At 49.1% G+C, this 17,711-nt stretch overlaps 3 protein-coding genes across 4 annotated transcripts; 1 reads left to right on the top strand and 2 right to left on the bottom strand.

Annotated features, from left to right (window-relative positions):
* The first annotated feature begins 32 nt into the window (after window positions 1–32).
* On the top strand, window positions 33–5,524 carry LOC128264666 (protein trapped in endoderm-1). 2 transcript variants are annotated; one of them, XM_053000282.1, is made up of 4 exons: window positions 33–1,247; window positions 2,054–3,689; window positions 4,059–4,682; window positions 4,750–5,524. In XM_053000282.1, the coding sequence occupies exons 2-4, from the start codon at window positions 3,175–3,177 to the stop codon at window positions 5,198–5,200; spliced, it is 1,590 nt and encodes a 529-aa protein (XP_052856242.1). In that variant the 5' UTR covers window positions 33–1,247; window positions 2,054–3,174; the 3' UTR covers window positions 5,201–5,524. The 2 variants fall into 2 exon arrangements, with proteins under 2 accessions (XP_052856242.1, XP_052856243.1); XM_053000283.1 differs by lacking the exon at window positions 33–1,247 and having other exon boundaries at window positions 1,567–2,182; window positions 2,659–3,689.
* Window positions 5,525–5,915: 391 nt separating this feature from the next.
* Window positions 5,916–14,049, bottom strand: LOC128264662 (serine/threonine-protein kinase par-1). Its single transcript, XM_053000269.1, has 9 exons — window positions 13,446–14,049; window positions 11,311–12,140; window positions 11,188–11,251; window positions 10,402–10,688; window positions 9,117–10,271; window positions 8,645–8,911; window positions 8,500–8,585; window positions 6,762–8,436; window positions 5,916–6,265 (listed from the first exon to the last, which is right to left on the bottom strand). Exons 2-9 carry the CDS (start codon window positions 11,962–11,964, stop codon window positions 6,158–6,160), a joined length of 4,296 nt encoding a protein of 1,431 aa, XP_052856229.1. The 5' UTR covers window positions 11,965–12,140; window positions 13,446–14,049; the 3' UTR covers window positions 5,916–6,157.
* Window positions 14,050–14,762: 713 nt separating this feature from the next.
* LOC128264712 (uncharacterized) lies at window positions 14,763–17,710 on the bottom strand. The gene is made up of 4 exons (XM_053000348.1): window positions 17,475–17,710; window positions 17,128–17,392; window positions 15,460–17,064; window positions 14,763–15,393 (listed from the first exon to the last, which is right to left on the bottom strand). The coding sequence occupies exons 1-4, from the start codon at window positions 17,590–17,592 to the stop codon at window positions 15,210–15,212; spliced, it is 2,172 nt and encodes a 723-aa protein (XP_052856308.1). The 5' UTR covers window positions 17,593–17,710; the 3' UTR covers window positions 14,763–15,209.
* Between the last annotated feature and the right edge of the window lies 1 nt (window position 17,711).

Raw genomic sequence — 17,711 nt, 5'->3', positions numbered from 1 at the left:
GATCGCGTGCAGTACGTTGAGTGCTGGCAGAACAGCGCGGTCGCAAGTTACGAGTCGCTATATTGATATTGCCAGTTGACAAATAGGAGCCGCTCACTCTCACTCTCTAAACTGTCTCTCTGTTGCCACCAAAGGGCGTAGATGGGCAGATTTCCAGGGGGTCTGACGCTCTTGCTAACAATTCTCTAACCCACTCTCGATTTAGGGCTTTATGATGACTGTTGAAAACTGTCAACAAAAAAAAAAACAGGTTTAATTTTTTAGTTTTCGAAAGGGGTAATATTTTTATTGGTGAAAAAATGTTTCTATAATTCTTTGTCAAATCTCATTACATTAATAATTTTCAAATATATTGAAGCGGACCCCTGGACCCCCTTAAATCACGCCCATTTGCTGCCCCCATGACTTGGCGCTCTCCGCTGCTCTCTCGCTCGCTCACACTCTCGCCTCCTCAACCGGAGATAGTGCGACAGAAAGGGACGGACAGACAAACGATCGACGGAAACCTGGCGATCGAGGGGCGGGTGTGGGAGTTAGAGGAGCTCAAACGCTCAATGATTGCCGATCCGATGCATATCGCAGATATGCCCGTTCCTCCCTCTGCTTCTTCTTCCTCTTGTGCCACACAGAAGCAAATGTGCAACAGCAGCAACATCAAGAACAACAACCCCCTGGAACAACAACAACTGATAAGGCTTCATGTCTGCATTCTAACGTTTACACAATTGGACATTCGACAAGATTTTGTCGATCCACTGGAAAAAAAGGTGCCTTTTTCTCCTACATCAAAAAATAATCCTCAGAAAAAAAGATCAAAGTTTGGTTTGATTACAATATTTCCATTTTAAATAGATCTAATGGTGGAAAAGTATAAAAACCACATAAAAATTGTTCAAATTGTTTTTTCAAAGTAATATGCAACATTCAAAACGAATTACTCAGCTAGTTATATTTATAGATATTTTGTTATTACATTTCTGAAACTGAATATTGAAAAAACAATATTTATCAAAATTAATAGGAAGACTCCATCTAGAAAAGGCCCACTTTTTCACGTGCAGATATCGAACTGAAGACGTAGCGATTTGTGTGCACTCGCTTTTGTTTGTTGCTTGCTGTGGATTGTGTGAAGAACATGATAGTTTATGGTTTATGGCTATCTAAACATAGGCCCGTGCGTGTGCGTATGCGTTTAAGTACGCCCGAGAAGTTTACATTACGCCGGATCTGGATCAGGAGCGGACGAGGTGGGTTGGGCCTTCGATTGGCGTTCAATTCGTATTCACAATCACATCCACAATAGTCGGGGTAGCTTTAGTTTCCACTTTAGTACCCATTCCGTAAGCATTTCCACGTACAGTAGGGGACGGAAGAGTAGCAGTAATAATATAATTTATAAGAAAAAAAGTTTTTAATTTTGAGACTGCAAAGATTTTCATTGTTGCCGAATTAATTTTAGGTTTTTGAATTTTATCCATGTTTTACGGTTTCATGAGTTTGTTTATTACCGATTGCAGTTCTTAAAAATGCATCCAATTCTAACTATTGTAATTTCTTGTAATTTAGGTGAATGTGAGGTGGCGCTTGGTTTTCTTGGAAAGTGTATGCTATTTTTGTGTTGTCGACTGCAGTTCCCGGACTACTGGCCTGCATGAAAACAAACAGCGAAATCGTATTCGTATTCGTGCCGTTGCCAAAGAGTTTTCCCCGAACCGCTTGTTTTTTTCCTTTTCAAAAGGCAACCGATACTCAACTTGCCCCAACAACAGACGACCCGCACTCTGACCTTCGGAAAAATAGAGAGGGAACCAGAAAATGGACTTAATTAATTAAGACTGCGTTCGATCTAAACTCTGACGTCGTGTGACCCCGGTTGACTCATTTTCCTTAACGGGTTATAGGGGCGCGGAGAATGTTATAATGATTCAGGGTCCGTGGCCCATGACTGTGTTCTCTTATTTTACGCTTAGATTCGATCACATACATATACTATGTTCATATTTATACACCATAATCTCGAGTGAGTCTCGCATAAGCTGTCCATTTTTTTTAGTTGCTAGTCCTCGATTCGAATGGATGCTGCCCATTTATTATCCAGAAAATTTGTAGAGGAAACTATGCACCCACACAAACGCACGGCCCAAGAACCGAAAAGTTTTCAATTTCGAAAATGCCCGGAGAGGTGCGTACGGCCCGAAATAAGGGCTGCAAAGAGACACGCTCTAAAAAAACATAGTTATTTTTTTAGCTCCTCTCCTATTAAATACATTTATCTTCTTATATTAAAACCTTTAAGCTAAGGAAAGGCATCCGTGAAGTCTTCAATGAAAATATAAAACGGAAAGTGCTATAAAAATAGAATCATAAAAACAAACGAAAGCACGTTTTTAATTCTGTTCATTCGATTGACAAACGTGACTATATTACCAATTAAACTTCGTTTTTCTTGTAACGAATGACTGCTACAAGTTATCAGTATATATCAGTATTTCACAGTTGTAAACGTTATTGTAAAACCCAAAGAAATTTTGTAACTGATAACTCATTAATTGTGTATGTTATCAAGTAGAAAGTACTCGGTATATGTATTTATCATTTTCTTATGTTTTTTTTTAAAGAAATGTACAGAAATTCCTTTTTGGATTTTTTACGATGCAGGTAGCCCTGGTTTAGGTATTTGGAAATTCCAAAAAACAGCAACAACAGCAACATGACCCCGTCAGAATATCGAGGAAAAATGCGGTGATCGGGGGCAGAATAGGCGGAATGAGGAGTGACGGTACGGGGGCGGCAGCGAAAGAAACAACACCGAATAGGAACAATGTAAACAAAGCGCCCATTCCACAGGCAAATTACCAAATTACCCGATGATGAAGTCAATTGTTGTATACAATAAAAATGTGTGTTGTTGCTGCTGCTATTGCTCCGATATTCTTTTGTTTTCCTTTTTTTCGAAAGTTTTTCTAGTTCGCCTGCTGGTTGTTTTTTTTTTTTTTTTTTTTTTTTTTTGTCTCTCAATATTTTGTACGCTTGGCTAGAGGCGGCTGCCTTCGGGCCCACTTTTTGGGTGGAAACAATGTGGATGGATGTGTGAATGCGGAGAATTCAGTTTTAGTACAAATTCGGCGCAGGAACGAGCAACGCGCCCACTTGCCGACCACAAAGTACCACGCGATGTTCCCACCCGGCCAAAATCAAAATCCGCTACCGCTTTCGTTGATACCACTGCCAGTTCCCGATCCCTATGCGATTAGCAAGGCCGTCCAGGATCCGGAGAGTCTGGACCTGGATGTGGATGTGAACCTCCACCTGGATGGGGGGCGGCAAGAGCTGTTCGAGGGTTACTCGGACGAGCTGCTGACCATCGCCTGGGTGGCCTGCATTGTGTTCATCATCGTGGGTGTGCCCGGCAATCTGCTCACGATCGTAGCTTTATCACGTGGTCGGCAGACCCGCAACTCAACGGCCATATTCATCATCAACCTGTCCTGCTCGGATCTGCTCTTCGGCTGCTTCAATCTTCCCCTGGCAGCCTCCACTTTCATGGAGCGGGCCTGGACGCACGGTGATCTGTGGTGCAGGTTGTTTCCGATGCTGCGGTATGGCCTGCTGGCGGTTTCACTGCTCTCCGTGTCGTTGATCACCATCAACCGGTACATCATCATCGCCCATCCCAGGCAGTATCCCAGGTATGAGTTGATTCAGTCTGAACTATGTCCTAGAACGTTCAAATATATTTTTCGGAAATAAAACGCCATTTAAAATTGATTAATATTCAATAATTATGTTTTTCTTGCTATTGAATAATATCCATTAAAAACTCATACATTCCCTAGTGTTTCTATGAATTCGAACAAACATTGTTTCCGTTGTTTATAAAAGAGGAGAAAAATTGGGTTTGTTTTAGCAGTTTTTGTTTTATTAACAAGAAAAATAACAATGTTCTAAAGCCAAAATCCGGATCAACGAACTCAAATGAATGCAATAAGCCGAAAAAAGCCATACAAGAATTAAAGAAATAAATGAAACCAAACCTTTTTCCATGTTCCTGCAACCAGGATCTACCAGCGACGGTACTTGGCTCTCATGGTGGCCGGCACCTGGGTTACCACCTTCTCCATAATGATACCCACCTGGCGCGGCGTGTGGGGTATCTTTGGCCTAGACGTTAGCATCGGATCCTGCTCCATTCTGCACGATCGCTACGGCAGATCGCCCAAGGAGTTCCTCTTCATCGCCGCCTTCATGGTGCCCTGCATCTGCATTGTGATCTGCTATGCTAGAATATTCCTGCTGGTGCGAAAGGCGGCCATTCGAGCTGGAACCGCTGGAAAGAGCAATGTCAGTGATGTGACCCCCAGTTCCACGACTCAGCAGAACCAAGCCCCAGCCATGGCCATGCAAAAGAGGCCGGAAAAGGCCAGTACGTCCAGCGGCGAGGCACAGGATGCACCAATCTCCGGACGACCCTTTGTAGTGGAGGAGCAGCTGGCGTACATCGATGACAATGCCTCGGCGGACAGCCTGCCTATCTCGTACAGCATCCGGAGGAGGGATCAGGAACAGCAGCTGCAGCACCAGCAGCCACCCGTGGATGCGAATGTGGTGCTTAAGGAGCGGGATCACGAGAAGTTTAGCCTGGGACGCAGTCAAACGCAACTGGAGATGGGCAAGTCGGCTGGGTGAGTTGCTGCAAGGTAAACACCTTGATGGGTTTATCTCTCAACCGCTGTGCCTTCCCCTTTCCAGAAAGAACCCTATTACGACCTCGCTTCGGACTTCCTTCACCAGGTTCAGTCCGCGAAAGTCGCACTACGTCTCCATGGGCAACACCTCGAATGCTTCCTCCATTTACCCGGGCAGGATGAGTGCCAAGGACCGAAGGTTGCTAAAGATGATACTGGTGATCTTTGTGTGGTTCGTCATCTGCTACCTGCCCATCACGGTGGCCAAAATCTGGAAGAGCGCCACCGAGTTGCACTGGTTTAATATCGCCGGCTATCTACTCATCTACCTGACCACCTGCATCAACCCGCTGATCTACGTCCTGATGAGCTCCGAGTACCGAAGGGCCTACTGGAACCTACTACGCTGTCATGGATCACCAGATCCCCACAAACAGCAACGGAATCAGGTCCACTCCAATGCCAAGCGGAAGCACCTGGAGTCCACCAATCGCCAGGTGAAGGCCACGACGTGAAGAGGAAATCCTTCTCCTAACATCTTAATCCTCCGTCCCATCAGGATATGATATATGGGATGTGTACCGAAATTGCATACTGTATGATCTGTGGGAAGAAACGATCCACATTAAAATACGATCAGCAGATAAGTCCCTTGATCCCTCGGCGACCATTGTGCCTCCATGTCCACTCGATGTCTAGTCACACGTTCCTATCGGATCTTCCCTTCCAAGCACACACGAAAACACAGGTCGCCCATCTATATCTATCTCTATATAATGTAGGAACTCCAGAAGTGTAGTGCATTTTATACCAAATGACTTTAATATCTGGTTTTACATTTGAATTCCATGTTTAAGAACAATCGATGTTTGTTTGTTTTAGTTTTTTTTTTGCTTGTCGCTAATTATTGTACCAATACATAATAGATATATCCGTATATGGATATACCCTATCTATGCCCCCAATAAATGCTTCGAATAATTGATATATGTAGTTACGTTGTTCTTATCCACCCGACTCCGAATTACGAATTCCGAAATTCTGGGCCACTCTGTCGTGGGGGCAATACAATAGTGTATAGTGTAATCATAAGTAGAGCTATAGCTTAACGCTATTATTATCAATATACATATTGTATATGTCTGCGTGTATGCGTAAGAAACTTGGACTACTTAAAACTAGTAACACAACTAAATCTTTCAATATTACGGCATCTCGGCAGCTCGGTTCGGAATTGATTCCATCGGCTCCAATAAATATAGCTCCTGCCGCGATCGATGTAAATCCGATTTTGCATCCGACTCCGCATCCGTATTCGTATCTGTATAGGTATACGTACTTGTATAGGCTATGTATATGTATGCATGGGTGTATATCGTATATGGATCAAATAATTCATAATTGCGATTGCGAGCTTAATAAAAAGGTGGCTCTGGTCCGGCCCCCACTAGTTTGATGCCTCTTCCCCGGTCTCAGACTGACTCCAGGTGCTCGGATATCTCAAGGATTGGGCTCTCGCTGAGCGGTTTCACCAATGACTGCCAGTTGGGTGTAAAGAGACTCAGCACGGGTGTAGATGTCTGCAAAAGAAATAAAAAGGGGGATTAGAGATTGGATAATTAGCTGGGTCTATTTTTTTTGCGTTCACTGTTACTGATTTTGCTGTGAGGCTTGTTGAAAGCAAAAGCCGACTGTTACTATTGCTACGAAAGCAACATAAATTTCGAAACAATGTTTCGAGCTTTATCTTAATGGTCAGCTTTTCTGATTTATCTTGTACTAAGATAATTTTTAATTTGCTGACAGCAACACAAAAGTTATGTTTTGCTTTGCTTTTAAAAGCTTGAAATGCTGTTAATGTAGCTTTGCTTTCAAAAACATAAGGAGAAGCAAAGACAAATGAAATGCTTTCAATGCAGTTTACTGATCTTTCCCTGCAAAGCAAAGCACATTTTTTGCTTTTGCTTTGCTTTTATTTGAAAAGTTTTGACGAGCTAACAGTACAGCATAGGCTTAGATGTTTTTGCTTGCTCACCGTTTGTTTTTACTAACTAGTACTGTCTGCCAGGCACTTACATGATAGTCAGACTCCAGGCTGTGCCCGTGGGGCGTGGCCGGTTTGCACTTGACCGTGGGTGTGCCCGGCGCTGTGGACGGTGGCGCTGAGCAGGATACCCCAGCCAAAGACACTCCTGCTCCGGAACCGCCTCCATTTGAAGCCGCACCTGAACCCTGGTCCGATTGGCTGATATAGGAGGTCTTCAGGTTTATCTGGCTGAAGGCATGGGCCCCGGGCATGGTCATAGAGTGCTGCAGCTTGGGAGTTCCGCTCCTGGGTCGATCGAGCAGGGCCAGCTCAAACAGCTCGTCGGCAAGGTGCTGTTCCGGAGCCGGAGGTGGTGGATGACCCAGACCGTGGTTAAAGTGGTGGTGGTGGGGCTGCTGCTGGTGCTGGTGATGATGGCGCCCGGCCAGCTGTGCCTCCAGAGCGTACTGCTTTTGGAATAACTGACGCTTCTGCTGCAGCAGGCGGTGCTGCAGGAGTTGCTGCTGCAACGGTGGCTTCTGCATCGGTGACATGGGCACGGCCACGCCCACTCCCACGCCGACCGGATGGTGTGGATATAGTCCTGGAGGCGGCGGTGGCGGGGCATAGCATCCATGTCCGTACAAGTCCCCACCAGCAGCGGTTTCCAACAGAAGCGGCGTGGCTTGATGGCCTGGATGGAACAGTGGGTGGTGGTGGCCTGGATGGTGGTGTACAGCCGGATGTCCATGGTGATGAGGTAACGTCAGCAGAGGGTGATGGTGCTTGCCGGGCAGAGCGTAGAATTGACCGTTTGGAAATTGACAGAGTTCTTCCAAGCCGTAAGCCTGGGCATGTGGATGCGGATGCGGATGCGGATGCTGATGGGGATGCTGATGTGCATGCTGATGCGGATGCTGCTGAGGATGTTGGTGGGCATGCGCCTCCTGCTGCAGCTGCTGGATCTCCAGCCAACCGTGCCGCTTGGCCTGCTCGTAGCGATAGCTTCCGTAAACGCGACTGGCTCCCAACAAGGAGCCGGAGCTCAGCAGGCCCTGGGCTACCAACCCATCGCTCGCCCGTCGACCCTCGCGAAAGTGGATGGGTGATCGCTTGTCCAGGAACGGAACACCACCGCCATTGGGCGGCGGCGGTGTGGGATTTGGCGTGGGCGTGGAGGCCGAACTTTGTGGTAGACCCATACCCAGACCCAAGGCCAGAGCACCTGGCATATGGATGCAGGAATTGTGGCTGCCGTACAGAGACCTCTCCGAGGAGTGCTCCGATGAGATGGCCGCAGATGGCGGGACTGAGGCCGGCGTGGGCGTGGCCAGCATGGAGCTGGAGCCCATGCACGAGGGTAGACTGCCCTTTCCAGAGGGCAGAGCAAAGTCCAAACTGTCATAGGGACCACTGCAATTGCTTTTAGAGGAGCCGCGACTCAGGTTCTGGCTGAGGCTTTTGGAGTAGCTACCGGCGCTTCCGGCCAGGACTCCACTTGAGGAGCTGCTGCTGGCATACGAGCGCATCCGGTGGCTCTGCCCGGAGGAAGCACAGGTTGTTCCGGCCAGGTGGGTCAGATCGCTGCTGGAGTGCGAGGTGGTGGGTCCGCCGTTGGCTTCCTTCGACTCCTGGCCAGCGGAACCCGGATCGTTGCCCTGGTCCGTCTCGCAGCCCTCGTCAGTGCTGGAGCTGCCCTGCGCCAGCACCTTCTTCTCCGAGCGGCTGTTGGTATGCCCCCAAACGGTCTTAGTCCGGGAAATGATTTTATTAAGGCGACACACTCACCTGTCGCCATTTGATTTAGACTCATTCATTTCCTGGCCAGATTCGCCATTGGTGCTTCCCAAGTGCGAACGTCGCTTGGCCCGTTGCTGGAGGGATAAGAGAAAGGGATTAGAGAATCGGCAGCCTAATCCCAGCTGGCACTCACCTCCACAGGCAGTGGGCTCTCCTGGAGAGTCTGGAACAGTTTGCTGGCCTCGGCGGACATCTTGTAGCGAAAGCTCTGACCGAGATTGGCCTTGGAGTCGAAGCTGCTCGAGCTGGACATGGCCTTTATTGTCTTGCTGTTTATCTCGCCTGGGCAGGAACCTGATCCCGCTGCATGGGATGTGGGTGTGGTGGTAGAGGCGGCAGCGGCTGGAGGAGCGGCTTCCATCTTTGACGACTCCTCCTTGCCCTCCGCTACTGCTGTGGACTGATGTTGGGACATGGAGACGGATGAATGGTAGTAGGAACTCAATAGGGCAGGGGTGCTTAAGTCTATAAAACTGAACCAAACAACCATGACAAAGGTTTTTTTTTCCCTTCGCTAATCCAAATTAAAATTTTTGTGTATTTTTCTCGTTACATGGGTGCGTGTTTAGTTAGTTGTGTTTCTAAAAGCACTGCCCTGCACTCACCTGCTGCAGTAGCGCCCGGCAGTCCTCGGTGCTCTGCTTGATGATGTACTCGCTGATGGTCTGATGGAGCTGCTTGGACACCAAGGGCACACCCACTCCTGGTGCAATAGGTCCGCCAGAACCAGCCTCCATCATCTCGCGGCAGCGCAGGTTGGCCAGTGAGGGATTGTTGTCGATGCTGAGTGAAATGGCCACAGGCCGATGACTCCGGGGCGAGCTGGAGCTTAGACTGTGTCGCCCGATCCGCGATGATGTGGATGAGCAGTTGGAGGGAGCGGGCGAGGCGGCCGTCGGCAGTGGGGTGTACCGCATGGGCAGGGAAATCCCGGCGGCATCCACCTCGGCTCCTCCTCCGCCCCCTCCTCCATTGAGATACCCGGATACCAGGTGGGAGGCACCTGGCAGGGGGAGTGGCAGTTGCAGGGGGCCGTATTTGGCATAGTATCCCGGATCCGGCACAGTGGGCGTGGCCCCAGCATGGGCCGTCCGCTCACTCATGAGCACCGTCTGATGGCGGCTAAGTCTTTTATGGGCCTGATCCTTGGCCAGGATCGAGCTGGTGGATATTGTCTTGGACTGCTGTGGGTGTGGATGAGGGTGTGGCTGCTGCTGCTGCTGCGGCGGTGGCTGCTGCTGCTGGTCGATCTTGGTGCTCTTGTAGAGCACCCGACTGGCGGCGGCGGAGGAGGAGGAGATCGAGGCCGACGAGGAAACGGAACCATTGCTCTGCTCCTTTTTGTGGCTTACCCGATCCTGCAAGAGCAGATAGATGGCCGCCACATGGTCGTAGGTGTTCTTCTTGAGACTGGCCCGCGTCTTGTCCGGCCCAATGCCCACGTACTCGGCCATGATGCGCAGGATGTCTTCGCTGGGCTCCATGCCCGCCTGCCGCTCGGCCCCCAGGTTGTACTTGGCTATAAGGATGTGCTCCAGCAGCTCGGGGCACATCCAGCGATGGCGCTTGATCTGCTCGATGGTGTAGCGACGCGTGGGCTCCAGCACCAGCATCCGGCGGATGAGGTGCTCGCACTCGGAGCTCATGAAGAACGGGATGCGAAAGCGGCCGGATAGCACCCGATCCCGGAGGCTCTGCAGGGTGGATCCGTCGAAGGGCAGGGCGCCACAAACCAGCACATAGAGCACCACGCCCAGAGACTGCAATGGATAAATACGGATTACTTTACTTTGATGAAAGCAATCGGAAAAGTCATTTGGCTTGGTTGTATTTTAGTAAAAAAAATATATTTGTTACAACTATTTCAATCATTTTTAGTTAGTAACTCACCCAAATATCAATTTCCGGACCCGTGTACTGCTTTCCCTCGAAAACCTCTGGTGCTGCATATGGCGGTGATCCGCACCAGGTGGCCAGTAGTTCACCCGGCTTAAAGTGATTGGAGAAGCCAAAGTCCGCTATTTTAATGTTCATGTTGAGATCCAACAGCAGGTTCTCCGCCTTGAGATCGCGATGCACAATGCCCTTTTTGTGACAGTACTCCACCGCCGATATGATTTGCCAGAATTTGTAGCGAGCCGCGGACTCCGACATCCGTCCGTACTTTGCTATGTAATCTGGGGCGATGGGGATGCAATAGGTTAGACTCTTCGGAATTTAAGCGAAAATCAAAGAAATCCCTTTGCATAACCATTGAACAGCGTTTCTTTTTCCTATAAGTTCCTATAAAACGTTGTCAACGCTAATTTAAAAGTATTTTGTTAGCCAAAAGTTGATCATATTATCTAGATCATGAAATTTTGATGATTAAAGTTATAAAATTTTGAGGATAGGGTATCCAAGCTGTTATTATTAACCTAAGCGGAAAGATAGGAAGACCAAGTTATTTAATTCCTTATTTGGCCCAATGTCCTATTTATCTGAATTGAATTACATATTGAATATCTTGTCTACATAGCCATTTGTTAGCCAAAAGTTTATAATTATAATAGCTAATTCTTGAAATTGTAATAATGTAAATATAAAATAGGGTGCAAACTGTTATCATTAAGAAAGCAAAACAAACTATATTGGGATACAAAAAGGCGTTGATCGTTGAAGGACCCTTTCACCCACCAAAGATCTCTCCCTGGCTGGCATACTCCGACACTATGTAGATCATATTCTTGGTCTCCATAACCTGTGGGATTGGTAAAATGCAATGTAGTTGAGGATTTAGAAATAAATAATGCTACTTACCTGATAGAGCTTGATGATGTGCGGGTGCTTTAGGCGTTTCATGATCTCCACCTCGCGGTAGACCTTTTGCAGGTTCGTCTGGTCCAGCTGCGACTTGTCGATGATCTTGATGGCCACCTCGTTCTTGGTGATGCGATGTCGCGCCAGCTTGACCACAGCAAAGTTGCCCTTGCCAATGGTGCGTTCGATGTCGTAGAAGCCCACGCGCATGGGTTCCTTGAGTTTGAGCAAGTCCTTGCCACTGACTCCTCCAGCTCCCACCGCCGAGGATGTGGGACTGGGTCCGGGTGCAGTGCTTCCCCCGCTGGCAAAGAGCTTTTGGGCGAGCAGGGCATCCTTGCAGGCCACCAATGCTTCTATCGAGGGAGCAGCTGCACTGGCATCCACAAGGACCGAGCTCCGGATGACTTCAAGTGGGGGGTGGGGATTTGGATTTGGTTTTTCCGGGGTTTCCGTTTCGATCTTGCCGTTTTGCGGGTGCGGGTGCTGCTCCTGCTGTTTATCCAGCTGCTTCTCGTGCTTCTCCTGGTGCTGCTGTTGCTGCTTCTGATTCTGCTGATCGTCCGGCGGCTGGCTGTCCTCGGACTTCGACTTGGACGTGGATAGGCCATCCATCCCATCCTCGCCAGCGGCCGCCGCCTCGCACGTGCTCATTTTCCAACTGCGCCACTCTGGTCAGGGAAATGGAAACTCACACGGAGAGCGAGTGCCGGAGAGAGTCGGAGACGGAGATCGCGATCGACAGCGAGATGATGATGCACATGCTCACACCGCATGCAGGGAGTGCACGGAAAACACACATCTCCTGCCCCATGGCAGCGCTCCTATACCTACACAGGGAGAAAAAACATAAATGTTTGTTTTTACTCTGCAAAGAAACTAATTCTTCGCAAATATCATTTGGGGAGAATTACCAATATTTTATAAATTTTTTTGACGCTTCTATTAAAAATAGATTGAATATCTCTAAATTAATATTTCTCATACTCTAATTCAATTATTGTTCTACAAAAACATTTCTTTCTTTCTTTCCAGTGGAAATATAGGATATAATGAAACTCTTACAAAATTGGGGAAGACATAAATAATTATTTTTCCTCGCGAAATAAACTAATCTTTCAAAAATATCGTTGGGGCAAAATTCAAGTTTTCTTAAAATTTTGTTTAACACTTTATATTTCTCTTTTTCTAATCCACATATTGGTAGTTCTACAAAAACGTTTTTTCACCCCGTTTAAAATATAGGATAATTAAACTTTTACAAAATTGGTTCGCTTTATTATCAAAAAATAATTAAGCCATTATCTAAGGAATCAATATATGTAGGTATATTGAATAAGTCAACAATATTAAGAACAAGATAGAAAAAATTGTATATTTTCTTGACTCTCTTAGTTTTTTGTTTTAAAAAAAATCCAATTTTATGACTAATGTTGTGTTTTTTCCTATGTAAGTGCGCCAGAGAGAGAGGGGTAGCTTGGAGGGGTGGGGAAAGTCGTCGCTTGATAAGAGATTAGCTCAGCTATCTGAGTGTGTATGTGTATGACTTTCGGACGTTACAAGCCAGCAAAGCCGCTGTTCGTGTGTGTGGGTGTTCACATTCTCGCTCTCTTTCAGCGGCAGTGTTGTTACAATTCAAGAGGTGAAATCGTGAAAGAGTCAAAATCCAGTAATTTTCACTGGTGAAAAGTCCTGTCCTGTCAAGATCACTTGGTATTAATATTTAACAAAACACACATGTTTATCCTTAAAAAACTCATATAACACAAAAGACCAAAGAGTTTTAAAATCACACATTAAGCTGCCTAAAAGTATGCCACACAAATTTTGCTGCTGCACTTCCGCTTTCAAAATGGCTATTTTCCAGCTACAAAATAGTAGTGCCAGCACTGCCCTTGTGTGTGTGTGGGTGCTGATGTGTGGGTGCCAACGTGGGCAAGTGTGTGTGTGCGTGAGTGTTGGTGAAAAATCAATAAGCAGAGCAGCCGCATCGCATAGCATCGCATTGCGGAAATTACGGAAGCTAGTGAAATCGCGTAAATGCCACCAAACGCCACCGCTGGTGTCCACTGCAGGATGCAGTGCATCCTGCCGACGAAGAAACCGCTCTCTGCGAAACTGCTCTCCCGAATTACCGTTCGATGAGCAAGCGTGGAAAACACAAGCGTCGCCGGTTGACAAAGAAGTTTCGGGCAGAAGCAGGAGCAGGACTAGGAGCTTGGAACTCCAAGCTGGAGCTGCCGCCGCCGGACTTCCGGTTGGTGGCGATGAGAGGATGAGAACGCTGGCGAAGATCCGCTTCACATCCACATCCCGTCCGTTCGCGGAACGCCACACATGCGGCACGGAACGGCACGGCACACACAGACAGAGGCGCTGCGACACACACGGCGGAACGGCGGATGACTGGGAAACGTGGCTGCCTCCAATCCCGAGCTGCGTCCAACTGGCGTCCGCATTTGACGCAAGCTCGGCGCTCGTAACCACCACCCCCCACCCCCGTTTCCCTACCCCCAGTAGAGCAGCGAGGGTTGCCAAGTGAGTGCCAAGTGGCCAGTGCCAAATACCGAATGCCGAACAGAGCTTCGAGCTCCCATCGCCAATTGGTGGCAGTGGCAGTGGCAGCCAGTGGGAAAAAGAGTTGCCGAGCAGCCCATCAGCCGAGCACCACAATTCGCCACTGGGCATGCGCCAACTTTTTCCGCGGGGGTGGGAAGTCCAACCAGCAGCCAACACATTTGAATTCCCCGCCATTTGTTGGTAAGTTGTCGCTGATGTATAAATGCCCTTGCAACTTAAATTCGGCTTTAGTTACGACAATGTTCCTATAAATTTTCGTTCCTATGGCTGTCCAATTTTAAGTAAACTAAAACCGTAATTTTAAAATAGAAAACCATCAGTATACCTCGAAGTATATATTATTATATGTATGTATTATCTAAAAAAAAAAAAACACGAAAGTATATTTCTTTCATTTAGTTTTCCGATTGTTCGGACCTATTTACGACCTGCAATTGCTATTTAGAGAGAAGACTTTTGGGAAGCTTTAAAAGACTAGAGAGAGGCTAGTTTGTGTAGAAATGGACGGACTTACGGACATGACCAGATCGACTTTCCTAGTAATGCTGATCAACAAAATATAGTATGTACTTCATAAGGTCGGAAATGTCTCCTTTAATGCTTTGCAAACTTGTAATGGAAATTATAAATTCCCCTACAAATTGTAAAGCTCCAACAGGCAGCTTTTTCCTAACCGCTGTATTTTAAAACCGATGTAACAAACTTGCATTTCGAATCAAAATCCATTGCATATTTTTCAAGCTGATTGTCTTACTTCACTTTCGTACATTACAAACATTACATATATATTAATTATTATATCAGAATTCTTGCAATCAGCGATAATACACAGTACACTTATATACATCCCCGAAATATCCAAAACTAATCGATTCGGTAATGACCACACATTTATATTTCTTATATTCATATTCGCTGGAGGTCTTACAAATTATATTTTGTACAGTGGAACGGCTGTCAACGGCTTCCGGTCGGTCTTCTTTCTCCCTCATTCTGGAACGTGCCATCTCGCTTGCTACCAAGTGTGTGCGACAAGGAAAAGGGACCGACGCGATCTGGGATCCGAAGGGCTGACGCCTTCCCCAAATGAAGTTAGTATATACACGGACCGATGCAACTTATGTACATAGAACAGATTTCACAAAAACAAGCTAAAAGCATTCTTAGTTTACGGTTTACTGGTTTGTTCCACCCCAGCGATGGTTGCGGATCACGATCAGGATCAGATCAGGAGTTTTACTCCGAGTGGTGATGCCTCCGGCTCCGCATCTGCATTTGCTGGGGATTGGTCTAGTTCGTCTAGTTTTGATTAACGTATCTCATTTATGGGGCTGAGTCTGAGTCCCGGGATCCTGCTGGAAGTGGATCTGAAGCTGAAGCTGCTGCTGCTGCTGCTGCTCCTCCTCCCCGTAGCAGCGTCGCTTGAAATCGCCGAAAAGATCGGGACGCGGCTGAAGACCCTGCTGGTGGGGATGATCCACGCTCACTACCTGCGTAGTGTTCCTGCAAGGAGTGAACAATTTAGATGTCTAGCTTGTCATTTGGAAAGCCCATTCCCATTGTACTCACCTGGTTTTAGTAAGCACCGTGCAGCCGCGCTCCACCACCATGGTCAGGGAGTAGAGCGTGGCCAGGTTGCACATGCTGTCGGGCTCGTACAGCTCGATATCTGGCAGCCGGATCTGTGTCTGTTGCGGGTCCTGCAGGAACCGGGCGATGCGCTCGTTCACGCTCATCTTGATGCTGAATCCGGGTCGTTCGCCGTTGATGCGGCGACACCCAGCGCGTATCTCGCGCACCCCCTGCCCAGGAACAGGACCCTGTCCTGGCGGCGACGAGGATAGAAACGGATTCGAGGTTTCGCCGGACATCTCGCTCTCGATTTGCCGGGGAGCATGGGGCATGGTGGTGCCGTCCGCATTTGTCTCCATCTCCGAGCTGGCGTTTAAAATCTCAATGGGCTCGGAGACGCCTGGCTGAAAGCGGGACAGATCCTGCAGAGATTCCGGTAGCTGGTGGGCAGGACTCTTCGGTGGCGGTTCCATTGCCACCGCCCCCGCCTCGGTGCCCGACATCAGGGTGTCATCCTCGCCAATGGTGTCATCCGACCGAATTTGAGGCAGTAGTGACTTCTTGGTGAGCTTCCTCTTGGGATCGTACCTGGCTCCGGGTCCGAACTCGTTGCCCGGCCAATCGGTCAGCTCGTCGTCGCCCTCGCGATCGGTGTCGTGCCGGCGATGTCCGCCCACCTCGGCCTCGCTGTCCGAGGAGGAGCTCAGCGAACTGGAGCTGAGGAAATCGTAGAGCTCGCTACAGTCCATGGACTGGGCGGCTTGGGCCTGCAACTGCAGCGGCGGCTGTGGAAGCGTGTTAAAGCGGCGACGGCGGTGCGTCGTCTTGGAGGAGCTGCTGCTGTTGTAGCCGGACACCTGAGGCGTCTTCTTGCGCAGCATCGGAGCAGTTGGTGGCGTGCTCAGCAGCAAGGCATCGATATCGGTCACAGGCACTATGGTGTCCATACTGAAGGAGTTCCGGTTGCCGATGGCGATGGCGGAGGCGGAGGCAGCCTCAGCGCTTGGCGGCGGCGGCGCCTTCTTGGGCACGGCCTTCTGCTTGGGCAGCTCCACCGCCATCTCTGGCTGGTGGTGGTCCTTTTTCAAGTCCTTGTCCTTGTGGTTGTCAGTCTTTTGGGTGGGAGGCACGGCCTGCTGTCCCTGGGCAGCCATGCGGTTGATCTTCCAGAGCAGTCCCTTGTTCAGCGGCAGCAGGCGATCGCTGAGTGGCTTCGAAGTGGAGGAGTAGCTCCGCGGGCGCATCCGCTGCTGCTGGTGATGGTTGTGGCTGTGACTGTGCTGCTGTTGCAGATGCTGCTCCTCCAACTGCCAGTGTGGCGAGGAGGCGTACAGCTTGGCCGACTCCTGCTCGTGGTAGCGATCGCGGTTGGAGCGCTTGCGTTTGCCGCAGAAGAACAGATGCGAGCGGTGGTGCCCAGTGGCGTCCATCTTCAGCAGGCGCTTGCGAATGGTTCCGGTGACGGTGGTGCTACCGCTCAGGAGACCTGGCTGCAGCGGCGACTCGGCGAAGGTGTGCGGTGAAGGCGTGTCCTTGCTGAACTCGAACTCCATGGACATGCGCTTGATCTTGCGCTTCCTGCGCGAGTTCGGCTTGTAGAATCTGTTGGTTGTTGTTGGGTTGCTAGGATCAAACGAGGTGCTCAGTTGGGGGTGCGCATCCTACCTGGCTGGACTGAAGGTGGTCTCGTTCAGCGAGTCCGACTCCAGGGCGCCCATCCTTCCGGGCAAGGTCAACGGGGCCTTCTCGTCCGAGTCGCTGGCCGGCAACTTGAGGTTGTGTGTGTCCAGCCCGTCCACGTTGGCATTGGGGTGGGCATGGGTGTGGCTATGGGGGTGATGTGCATGTCCATGGTGCCCATGGTGGCCCAGGGCATTCAGCGTGTCCGTGGGACTGCTCGAGGAGTCCTCCGTGGGCTGGGGGGCGCAAGCTAAGCACACAGCAGAAGAATTACCGGGATCGGGGTCAGGATCGGGTTCAGAGGTGATCTGTTCCGATTTGTTGCTACTTACGCAGATTGCCCGTGGAACGTGTCCGGCGACGCGAGCCCCACCTTCCGACGCCACTCGCCCTGTCCATCAGGGAGGTCTCCTCGAGAGCCAGCGTCAGGTCGTGCGAGAATTGATCCATGGCCTGTCCGCTGTCGGCTGTCCACCGGTCCGGTTCCGCTCCACTCCACTCAGCTCGGCTCAGGCACGGCGCATTTATTAGCTATTTGCACGTGCACGAACAAGAAACAAATCCGGAAT

Source organism: Drosophila gunungcola, unplaced genomic scaffold, assembly GCF_025200985.1.
Source record: "Drosophila gunungcola strain Sukarami unplaced genomic scaffold, Dgunungcola_SK_2 000076F, whole genome shotgun sequence".
Lineage (NCBI taxonomy): Eukaryota > Metazoa > Arthropoda > Insecta > Diptera > Drosophilidae > Drosophila > Drosophila gunungcola.
The sequence above is the reverse complement of the archived record's forward strand: the minus strand, read 5'-3'. Positions and strand labels throughout refer to the sequence as shown.

Coding starts and splice junctions, on each gene's coding strand:
- LOC128264666 (XM_053000282.1), top strand. CDS start 3,175: ATGTTCCCACCCGGCCAAAATCAAAATCCGCTACCGCTTTCGTTGATA. Junction 3,690..4,058: donor CATCCCAGGCAGTATCCCAG/GTATGAGTTGAT, acceptor TCCTGCAACCAG/GATCTACCAGCGACGGTACT. Junction 4,683..4,749: donor GAGATGGGCAAGTCGGCTGG/GTGAGTTGCTGC, acceptor TCCCCTTTCCAG/AAAGAACCCTATTACGACCT.
- LOC128264662 (XM_053000269.1), bottom strand. CDS start 11,964: ATGAGCACGTGCGAGGCGGCGGCCGCTGGCGAGGATGGGATGGATGGC. Junction 10,689..11,187: donor CAGCCAGGGAGAGATCTTTG/GTGGGTGAAAGG, acceptor CCATCGCCCCAG/ATTACATAGCAAAGTACGGA. Junction 6,266..6,761: donor GCCTGGAGTCTGACTATCAT/GTAAGTGCCTGG, acceptor TTTCTTTTGCAG/ACATCTACACCCGTGCTGAG.
- LOC128264712 (XM_053000348.1), bottom strand. CDS start 17,592: ATGGATCAATTCTCGCACGACCTGACGCTGGCTCTCGAGGAGACCTCC. Junction 17,393..17,474: donor ACGTTCCACGGGCAATCTGC/GTAAGTAGCAAC, acceptor CTGTGTGCTTAG/CTTGCGCCCCCCAGCCCACG. Junction 15,394..15,459: donor ACGGTGCTTACTAAAACCAG/GTGAGTACAATG, acceptor CACTCCTTGCAG/GAACACTACGCAGGTAGTGA.